This window comes from Helobdella robusta (genome assembly GCF_000326865.2).
Source record: "Helobdella robusta unplaced genomic scaffold HELROscaffold_29, whole genome shotgun sequence".
NCBI classification, from domain to species: domain Eukaryota; kingdom Metazoa; phylum Annelida; class Clitellata; order Rhynchobdellida; family Glossiphoniidae; genus Helobdella; species Helobdella robusta.
The window spans coordinates 490,174-502,393 of NW_008704475.1; the positions used below are offsets into that span (position 1 = coordinate 490,174).

Genomic DNA, 12,220 nt, shown 5'->3' on the forward strand with positions numbered 1-12,220 from the left:
TTAAACAAATGAAAATTTGTTTGAAAATAAAGTTTAACAAAATGATGAAGTGCCCATTAGTAAATAAATTCAAAAATGAGTTCTGTTTTACAGTTGTTCTCTTCTGTCTCTCTTCTGTTCTATTGTTGTCTTTTTTATTTTTGTTCTATTTTATTGTTGCCTGCTGTGTCTCTGTTTGATCGTGTTTCTGTATTGTCCTGTACTGTTTACTATGCAATTTATTGTGTTAATAGTTGATGCAATAAGATGATGAACTTGATGTCACCTGCTGATCACAAATTACTCTAAGACTCGTTATGATTGCTACATGGTTGAGCAGGTGTTGCTCGTACAAAATTCTGAAAAGTCAGTTTTATAAAAAAAGTTAATGCATGAAAAATTTTTGAATGTGTTCATTTTGTTGCTCAGTTCCAGGAAAGAATGAAAGGCTGGAAATGTTATTGTTGTTTTATATTTCAATGTCGAGAAATTAAACAACGTAAGCAACATTTAAACGTTCACAGATGCACGTGCATTAATATGCATGTGTGTGCATACATTTGCTACATATAGTACTTAAAAAAACATCAATATCATTTGTTCGAGAAAGTAAGATTAACCCTATGCAAGTTTACAGACACAATAAGTTTTTAATCTTTGAACATCAACAAGATTAATGAGGTTTTTTATTTTACAGCGTTCAAATGTGATGCGAGACATCTAAAGAATGCGTTCACTGTTTGACAGTGTGCTATGCAGCATGAAGTCCGCAGCTGAAGTAATTGTATCGTTGGCAAGGATCAGTTTCTGATGACATCAATTTGTTTTTCTCTTTCTCTTTAAATCATCGTGAAGTCATTGTAAAGATTGTTTTAATTTATATATATATACAATTCAGCCGTAGCAAGCTTCCTGTTTAATTTTTCAAATTTTCCTACTGTAGATCGTAAATCATTGTCAAGTTTCTTGAGTTCAAATCCAAAATTTTTCTTTATTTTAAGCTTGATAGAACAAAATATCCTCTTCGGTATTCCTAAAGTTTTAATTGTTTGTATGTTCAATGTAAATACTTTAAGATCGTTTAATTAGATATTACTTAATAGACAAATCTTGGACCACAACGTTGAAATCTTACATTACAATAACAACCATTATAATTCACGACTAGCCGAATCAATATTCAAAGGACAAAGACATCCGATAATAAATATTCAACAACTTACAATTGGAATCCTTACTACTAATAAATTTAGAAACAGAGGAATCTTCGATAATGGTGACACGTTAGTGTCATGTTGCATAAAGTTTAAAATCATAATAACTAATTAAATGGCCGTTAAGTATTTACCTTAGACTAACAAAGAATTAACATCGTAGAGACAGAGTATATATGTACCTGAGCATCTGGCCACATGCACAACGTATGAATTCGAACACCGAAGATGTTATAGGAATACCGAAAAAAGATTTTTTGTTCTATCATGCATAACATAAATGAAAATTAAGTTTTGAACTCAAGAAACTTGAGAATGATTTACGATCAACCGTTAGGAAAATTGAGAAATTCAACAGGAAGCTAACTAACGCGGAACACGCTGTGATTTTCATCAATGTTGCATTTCTGACAGTATTAATCCTATATATGTATATATATATATATATATATATATATATATATATATATATACATAAATATGTAATAATAATTAGTTACGAGGTTTACAGTTTAAAAGAGAAGCGTAAATGTGAATGAGTGGGCTGCATGAAAAACGATAAAACGGAATTATTAATGAATGAATGAATGAATGAATGAATGAAAGTACGCGAGGGCTGGCACGTAGGCGATTGTTGATGGAATGGTTGATGGTCATTGGAAAGATGTGTGTTATTTATTTGAAACTTACCACACTATATAAAAAAAAAATCAAAAACTTTAAAGACAAAATACAAATGTATAAAAAATAAAAACCTAAAAGTTTAAATATAACACCACGAGCGAAAAAGATGAACATGTTGAGTTCATTAATCATCTCTGCAAACCTGCAATTAAAATTTCAAATTATTTCGTTCGTTCGCTCAAAACCAGATGGCAAACAAACATTTTAAACATATCATGCATGAAATCGGTTTGCGATAATGTATGAAGCATCCTCCGTGCTTCATTCATCATCTCATCGCTGGGCCGTTTCGTTTCGTCTCGTTCCTGCTGTATCGTAAAATAATTATTTGTCATATGATAATTATGTGATATTTATAAAGATACTTTCAAATAATTGTGAAATTCAAACAGTAAAATCGTTCATTAAGGGTGGAACAACGCTGGCATGTGGATGAGAGATGGTAAACATTTCGCCGAGAGGTTCAAACGAACGTTAACTAAAACATTCGAATTATTTAACATTTCAACAAAAATTCCCATCAAATTTTCAAATAGTTTCATTCAACTTCTTTTTGTAATGCAGAGCATGCAGCCTATCTGGAGATACGCTCAGTCGTAAAACTGCCAGGATTAAATTACAACTCAATTGCCTTGGCATCTCACAGTTTATTCAAATTTCGATTGTAATTTTTGTAATGATGACGCCAGCCTGATGTTCGCAACAAATCAATCAGTCACATCACTGATTATTATCAGAGGGCTCTACGGGCTCTTTCGCTCGTTCATTTCACCTTTCGATTTTTCAGCATCAACTGATAGCATCAAATGATAATTGTAACAAGAGAGGACACAAACAAAAACATCAACAACAACAAGAAAAAAAACAAAAAACAATACTGACAACAAAAACTACAACATAAAAAACAACCACAACATGAACAACATAAAACAACATTAACAACAACAACCGACCAAAAAGAGCGTGAACAAGAAAATAAAAACGAGGAGAGAAACATCATCATGACAGCCCCACCACCTGTGTTCATTTCTTCATTACCTACAAGTATAACTTCAAACAAACCATCTATAAAGCATCACATCATCATAACAACGCAATTTGACTCCACTTTACATATATATATATATATATATATATATATATATAAAATATTAATACATATATAAATATATATATATTATATATATATATATATATATATATATGTAATTATATAGTAAATAAATAATATGTCTAAATATATATATATATATATATATACATACATATCTACCCTTACACCTATAAAGAAATAAATTAGCATATAAATGTAAGCAAATATACATATACATTGTAACTGTGTTACTAAAAGTGTACAACATTGTATATACGAGTGACAGTTTTGACTGTTTTATCACAGTTTAGACAGGACCATGTATTATATTTTCAATGCTTTATTACTTTTAAAACAAACAAACCATCCATTGAGAATATTAGTATGGAACATCGCGTGTGTTATACAAGTTTCTATACAGATGGTGTTATTAAATTATCATTCATGTATATCATGTATATATATATATATATATATATATAATAATATTTTCATTATATATTATACATTATATATATAAATAAATACTATTGTTGTTATTATTGTTGTTAAAAAGTAAACAAAAATAACTAAAGACCAAATGGTAGTTTGGTTTTAGTTGCAATGTGTATATATATATATATATATATATATATATATAAATATATATTACAGTATTTAATTACGTTTATTATATATATTTATTTACCCACATGTATGTACGCACGTAAAAATTCATATACATAAATGCATATGCGAACGTATATATATATATGCGTGTACGTACATGTAGGTACATGCATATATACACAGGCCGTCTTATATACTAGGTATGCTATAAAAGTTGTTAAGACGAAATTCTCGCAAGATTTAACGACCGAGCGGGAGTTGAGGTTTTCAAAGTGGTGGTCGAGTTGACCTATTCATTTCTTATTTGGTTACTTGGCAGTTCGTGTTTTAACGCAATTCTGTAGAATTCCAATTTCTGTGTTTGTTTCATTTCAAAATAACTTCATGCGCTTCTTGTTCATTATTGTAATTCATTTATAATAATTAATTAAAACTTATAATAGTAATATGAAATGTTAAAATAAAAAATTGGATGATTACCCCTATTATTATCCTGCCTACAATCTGTTTGTCAAGGTTGGTCGGATTTCATGATTACCTCAAATTTGATAATTATTTCCACGCGTTGACATAAATGACATAAAATTTAAATTAAATAAATAAAATTAACGTATTATTATTATTAACGGGGTTTAAAGTGGTTCAGAAGATAACCACTACAATATAATATATATATTTATAATATATTGATAATGACTGCGAATCTGTCCAACTGATGGAAGATTCATGACGTGCGTGAGGTAAGTGACGATGTGAGAATTTAATGAGACAACTGGAATGAAAAGTTTTCAAAATTGGTTTGGTTTAAGATGGCCTCGTGCTGGGTCTGCAGAAAGGAAGAACGCCACAAAAAACCTTGGCTCAGTTTTTCGTTCTCCATAGTCTATTAAATTAAATTAATTACAAATATTTTATCAATTTTAATAAGCACGTATGGTCGGGTTTATATAAATAAATACATCCAAGCATTATCATGATATTTGCATTGAATGTGTGTGTACGTATTTGTCATATTTATTGCACGTACGTTATATATATATATATATATATATGTATATGCACGCACGTATAATTCACAACACCCTCTCATAAAATCCTGGTCTCCCGATTTTAATATTTAAGCAAAGGTGGATGAAAATGTAACTCATGCTACAAAATCCCCGTACGCTATTAAAATTTTACCTTGTGTGGAGTTGTATTTTTGAATTATTTACCGTTTGGATTGCGACGTTGTTGTTCTTATTGAATGTCGTCGCCGTTGTTGGTTCATTAAAAAAGTGTCCCGTCATTGGAGGTTTGAACAATTTGAAACGTTTACCAAACCATATTTTCACTTACACAGACATATTTTAATTTTACTTTTTGTCAGAAAATATGTTTTAAATGAATGCTGATGTGTGTAGACAAGTTTCAACAGTGGAAATTTGATTTAATGATGGTTGTTATTCTTTTTCACGTAATAATTCAATGTAAAATTTTAATTTTTAAGCAATTGAATTTGCATTATATTTCTCCTTTCAATTTGATTTATAGAAAATGTTGAAGTTGCAAGTTGAAGGCCCTACAAATATTATTTCAATCTAACATTCGTCCATCATTTGACTAGCTTAAGATTAGATTGAATTCTGCAGAGAAAACAAAATTTCTTTCATACCAATCCCAACCCTAAAATTTTCCAACACTTTTTTGCGTTCTACTGTCCATTTTTAAAATTTTTTATTTGAATGAAATTTATCAATACATTCTCGTGGATAAACCCTTTTTAAATATTAAAAAACAAATAAAAATCAATGTTTCAGTTATGCGAGTGTGCGTGCTTTAAGATTTAGCCTCTTTTCAACAAGCTTTTTACGCCATATAAAAACAAATGAAGGAAACAAGTGCTGTCTGTCGTGCACAGTTGGTCGAAGATGAAAAATTGGGTCGGCGGCGTTTTTAACCCTCAATGTAATTTGCAATTTGCACCCCAGTCAATATTCGTATGTAAAACAATTGTAACAAGCTCAAATTTTTTTAAATAAAGATAAAATACGGTTTAAAACTAAAATATGCATATTATATTCTCTCAAACGATCAACTAAAAAAGATGTTAGTAAGGAGAGACTCTCACAAACTTAATATAAGTAAAACTGTAACTATATTGTAATTTTAAATTGTTAAAAATCAAATGCAAATGATGTTCTTTTTCAAATTTAAGTTTTAAATAATTTACAAGATTGTTATGAACAACTTTCACAAAGTATTTTTGAAATGTTTATAGAATGTGCCGGACAAGCGGGCCTGGAACACACATCGCAGAACATACGAGTTTTCCTGTCACACTCGCGCGGGCACAGATGACAACGTCTTGTGTCCTCTTTTCTTTAGTTGGTCTCTTGATTCTTCTTTTTCCAAGGTTCAACTCTAGAAGTTGGATTGCATCCATGATTGACTTTCTGAGCCGAACGGAATTGTCCAAATGTTTCCTAATTAGTGGCTCAACAAGAGACTCCCCGAGACTTATGATAAATTGGCGACGACGTATAGCTTTAGAAGATTTTTTCCAATCAGTGTTGTTGCACATCTAGATCACAAAACTTGCAATGGCAGCTAAGTCAAGCATGTTAAAAAACAAAACGGTCCAGTCAAACGCTTTCCAGCGCTTCTGTTTATCTGGATAAGAAGAGTTCCATTTGGCGTAGCACCGTTCTGTTTCTCTGTTTGTTTTTCTAATGACTACAGACTGAATTTCTTGAGATAAATACAATTGAAACACTTTTTTTATTGAAAAAGTGACGGGTTGTTGCCGAATTATGTCCTGAACTTGCCGTCGGTGGATTGCAGGTGGTTTGGTCTGCCTGTTCGATCCACAATTGTATTAATACTAACAACAGACTGACCTACAGCTGTTGGTTGTGCTGAATCGGATGTACCGTGCGTGTTCTGTCCACGAAATGATCTGCTTCTACCTCCTCTTTTTTCACTTGCTGTATCTTTACCTCTTTTAGTCACTGTTGTAGAAGGTTGATTTACCGGCTCTTCATCAGATGTAATGGCATCTTCCGATTCATCAGATTCCTCAGACACATGATCTTCAGTATCAGAATCGGCACCTAATCCTAGCAAATAATCTCCATCTTCACTATTGGCATCATATTCTGTAACATTGCCTTCATCACTTTCTGTATCTTCGTGCATAATCAGTCTAAGAGCTTCAGCTGTTGAATAACTAGCCATGTCACGTCGTGTTAGATGAAATGCAAGTAAAACAAAATGACTGACATTCAAAAAACGTGCAACTAATAGCCAAATGTTAATAAAATATTATTTTATCAAAATTAACAAAATTTCTTAGCAATAATAATTTTTTTTCATTATATTGAAATGTTAAGTAAGGTTTATTAGGGGTACAAAATGCACCCCCAATAAAAATATTTCGGTAAAAATCAGCGCAAAATTTTTTTTCATAATTTAAAGCATGAAATGATAGAAAAATGGTATCTTAACAATGTCCTAAAGCATAATTGCTGTAGTTTAATTAATAAAAATGTAGTAACCATGAAAATTGCCTTGGGGTGCAGATTGCACCCCAAAGATCCATTGAGAGTTAAACATCGATTTGATTCAATTATATTTTTATTCCTCTTTTATAATTAAATCGGATAACTAATAAACAAATAATTCGTTTGAATGAGAAACTATATGAGATTTATTATAAATATTTTAATTCATGTTCGTACTGAAGAACACATGTGAAACGAAAACAATGCATCCACTTGTGCCTGCTGGTACAACGCTCCTCTACACGTTCGTACTCACATCCACATAATGAATGCACACGTTAGCTCACACACGCACGCACGCACACACGCACGCAACAAACATACACGCACAACACATACGTACGTATGTATATGTGCATGCATATGTGTTGTAAAAATTTAATGGTCATATCATCTTTCGGTTAAAAGACCTGGTTTTTATCTCATTTCATGGTGTCTTGTTTTTTGTTGGTGTTGTTTTATGGTTGTTGTTTGTTGTTGTGTGGTTGTGTTGATGTTGCGTTGTTGTTTGCTGTTGTGTTGTTGTTGTTTGTTGTTGTGTGGTTGTTGTTTGTTGCTATTCTAGCGTTTAATTTTTAAATATTTGCGGTTCGTGTGATATTATTTTCCGTAGAGTGACCTTAATTATCATTTTTTACGTAAAATGCGACTTTTTGTATTTACGCTTGATTAAACAATTGAAAACGAGCGGTGATTTTGAATCAACCCTTACGTTATGAATTGAATATTTGTGAAATAATAAACAAATATGTTATTATTATTCAAATTTTTTTATAATGTTACTTATAAATTAATTACTTTCTATTCACTTTCAAAACGTAATTAATTAAAAACTATTCGTGTGGGAATAATTAATATTTTAACAACCAAATAGGAAACCCAAAATTTTCAACAAAGACCATCAACATTGTTTTTGTGCGTTATTAAAAAGTGCCTACATGCATTTTTCAAGTGTGAAGGGCAATGTTTTCTGAGGGTAGAAAACGCGATGATATCAAAAAGGGACTCGGCTTGAGGAAATTTGAATCAGGAAAAGCTATTTGGGTGCTCTGGATGTTTGCTCATGCAGCTGTGCGACGTAATAAATTTGGAACTTCATTGAAGCAAGCATGGGGGAGTATTTGTTGAAATTTGGATCAGTTTAAATTTTTTTTATGGAAAGTAAGTGAAACCATTGTGAGGTACAAACCACAATGGGAGGTGCATAGTTGCCAATGAGCTTGGAATAAGTGATCATAGATGGTTGCAATAAAAACGCTTGATCAAACAATTATTAATAATAAATAAAATAAAAACAAAACAATTTTTGATAAAAACACAAAAATATGTATATTTCGATAAGAAAACTGGTTTAAAAACAAAATATTGATATTTCGATTGAACGCACACAAACGCTGCTGATGAATTATTATTATTCATGAAAAAGTTAACATGCTTGTACGGTGAGCCAAATAAAGCTGTGAAACACAACACAAAAAACTCTCAATGAAATTTTACTCGAAATCTGGTTCTGTCTAATTAACCGATTAAAGAAACATTAAAACTGACGCGTCTGTTTTTGAAAGTGTTATGCATTATAATATTCAGCGTCACATTGTTCATTTTATACTGTATTGTGTTGTACTTTGCAGAGTGCTGCGTATAATTTGTTTTAAAAACAGAAGTTTATTTAAAAAAAACACAATGTTACATATATCATTACAATGATACATCTTGTAGTTTGCATATGTTCATGCTCACATCCACATAATAATAAACTAATTCGATAAATTTCAAATGTAAATTTTGCAAAAATACAAAAGAACAGCTCATACCATGAGTGATTTTGCAAACTTCATTTGAACTTTGCCATAAAATGTTATCATATTCATAATATAGTTGCATCATTTGTTGGGACACGAACACTTTCAATATTAGTTTATTATTATTATTATTATTATCATCATCATCATAAATGTTACGATTGTAATTCAAGTAAAATAAAAACAAGAAAAGAAGTGAAATAATAATGAAGATAAATATGGTTGGCCTGGTTTGAAGTAAAAAAAACTTGCAAGGCAGCTCCACCCTCGAGGAGAAGAACAATTGCAAACACATTTAACCCGTTAACCAGCTCATTAATAAGCCTTAGTTTAAAGAATGCACGCAGCACAAACATCTGCACACATGTGCGTACAAATGGAAGTTATAACACATTCAAGTTGTCTGCAAATTTCATCGTCTGTATTTTTTTCCTACCAATATTATATATATTTACACACATACGCAAGCACGAACACACACATATATATAATATTTATATTTACATGCAGATATATAATATATTTAAATATATATAGTTACATATATAAAATGGCCAACAAAATTGTGCTTAACAAACTCTTATGTTAGCTTGGAATAGGGTCATAATTCAAACTTCAGAGTGTTCTGATAGAGCGTTTCAAAGTTCAGGATACGACTGCTAGCGAGGAAATTATAGTGGAAAATGTCAAAACTCTCTCATCTCAATTCTGCTTCCAAAGTTTCCGTCAGACATTAGCAAAAAACTGGGATCTGTCGAGCTGATTGACATGTTGAATTTATATTTGATAATAAATTCGATAAACATTTCCTACATTTGTTAATGATTGGACTCCGTTTTGAGCTGTTTGCCATCTGTTCAGAAATGCTCCGGTCTTCTTACGTTTTCGCGGTTGAGCTGCCAATCAGTATGCCTACTAATTTTTGCAATTTAGAAGTGCGCATTTTCATTTATTATGCAAATATCTATCACTAAAATCATATATTATGCCTAATAAACAGAATTTTATATTTCATTTAATTCGACGGGGTTTCAATTATCAATGCTCAAAACTTCACTCATGCAATAAGAGAAATAACAAACCAAATATATTTTCCTCTAATATAAACACTTGAAATACATTTACCAAGTATACATATACCTTTTCTGTCTTTAAAATACATGTCCCAAAAAATTGTATCTAATTTGATTAGATTTTTTTATTTTTGGAATAATTTAATTAAGTGATTTATTAAATTTATTTATAAAATTTATTTATAATTTATTATTTATTAATTTATAATTTATTCATAAATTCATGCTTAATTTGCATAAATGTGCTTTGTTTTGTAAGAATGTTGTTGCATCGTGATATAAATAGATAATTATTTGGGTCTGGAACATTTTCTTTGAAATGTCTGCCTGCGATGAATTGTTACGCCTGCCGCCGCATTAAATCATCCCACAATTAATGCTTCTTCTTTTCCGTTCTTTAAAATTTGCTTTCCTATTTTTTGTTTTTTTTTGGCTGGGATGTTTCGTTTATTTTTTATTCCAAAGACTGAAAGCTTTGTTTTGGCTTTGTTGAAAAGTTTGTTTAGTACAATTTTTTTCAAATTTCTTCTCAAACGCTGAAAAAATTTGTGTTTGCTGTTTCAGATTGAATTGTTTTTTTACAATTTTTTTAGAATAAATTTATCTATCACGAAAAGCGCTCTTATATTTTAAATGTATTTGAATAATTACTATGGAGTGTTTTTATACGTAGTTCCCTTGTAACTATGAAGTTTATCTGGAGGTTAAAATACACATTTTTGAATATAGACGCTTGCTATTGCTTTCGTATGACACTATATAAAAAAAATCTTTATTCGATAGTAGGAGTGCATGCATTTTTGGATTGAGTGTTCATGAAACAGTTAATAAATTTTATAAAAATTTTAATTAAAGTTAAATGAAAACCTCAATAAAAAATAAAATAAAACAGGGACAGCAAACAGGAAAAATTTTAAGTTCCTTTCAAAGGACATTCAAGCAAACAATGGTAATGCGATACTTTGCGAAGTGAAAGATGAGCAAGATGTATATGTGGTTTGTTAATATAAATGTATGTAAGGTTTGTTTATATGAATATTTATCATATATGGTTTGTTGATATGAATACATATCATATATTTATTGTTTTTGGATATGAACATGGTACGTGATTTGTTAATATGAATGTATATAATATATGATTCGTTGATATGAACAATACATATGATGATACTTTTATATAAATCTGTTTAAAATGAATTACATAACTTATATGAAAACCACGCCAAATTCAGATGATGTGAATTTAAATGTTACGCTTATGTATGTATTATTCCAGGCAAGTGATGAAAATCATACAAACAACAATAAAATTATGCAGAAAATGTGTGTAACATTTTAGGCGAGCAAAAATTTATTGGAAACATTTGATATGTTATACAAATTTATATTTAATGAAGATCGTTAAAACGGTCGATATGATTGACCTACCCCCAATTATAACAATGACATGAGGAATGATCTCGTTATTATGAAATGTATCACATGAAGTCCGTGATTTGTTTTCATTTTTTCAAGCAGATGATTCCAAGGAAAGGCAATCTTACGTTCTTATTTGAGATCATGGTAACATAAATAGTGTTATCACTAACGCACTAACCACACACACACACACACACACACACACATACACACACACACACACACATATATATATATATATATATAGAGAGAGAGAGAGAGAGAAAGAGAGAGGAGAGATAGAGAGTTTATTAAATTTGTTAATAATAATAATAAAAATAATAGAAAGAGAGGGAGAGAGACATATATCATGTTTTAATGAGCTGAAAGATGCATTTTACGGACACATAAAAATATAATATATGTTTTATAAAATTGTTTAATGATGCTTTTATTTGTTTATTATTTTTATTTTATATTCTTGTTTGATAAACTATTTAAAAACACCGGGCAAGCTGAGTTATATATATATATATATATATATATATATATATATATATATATATATATATTAGGGTGGAGCGAATTTATACATAAAAAAATTTTTTTCTTCTTTTTACTTTTCCTGGGGTTGGGAAATATGTCTTTTATCGAGTTATTTCAATGTGTAAATTTTGAATTTTATTGAACATTGTTTTGAGGTTCCTCTCGGCTGGAGACTGTTTATGAATTGCATTTCAAAAGTAAACAAAACAATATCATCAAATTAAACATGTTATTAACTCAAATAAATCATTTAAATCTTGAAAAACAAAACATTAGT

General features: G+C 30.1%; 2 protein-coding genes across 2 annotated transcripts; both read right to left on the reverse strand.

The window, feature by feature from the left end:
- Positions 1 to 5,833: 5,833 nt before the first annotated feature.
- Positions 5,834 to 6,142, reverse strand: HELRODRAFT_174198 (hypothetical protein; the record flags this gene model as incomplete). Its single annotated transcript, XM_009020746.1, has 1 exon — positions 5,834 to 6,142. The coding sequence occupies one exon, from the start codon at positions 6,140 to 6,142 to the stop codon at positions 5,834 to 5,836; it is 309 nt and encodes a 102-aa protein (XP_009018994.1).
- A 227-nt stretch (positions 6,143 to 6,369) lies between these two features.
- Positions 6,370 to 6,795, reverse strand: HELRODRAFT_174199 (hypothetical protein; the record flags this gene model as incomplete). The annotated part of the gene is made up of 1 exon (XM_009020747.1): positions 6,370 to 6,795. The coding sequence occupies one exon, from the start codon at positions 6,793 to 6,795 to the stop codon at positions 6,370 to 6,372; it is 426 nt and encodes a 141-aa protein (XP_009018995.1).
- Positions 6,796 to 12,220: the final 5,425 nt, after the last annotated feature.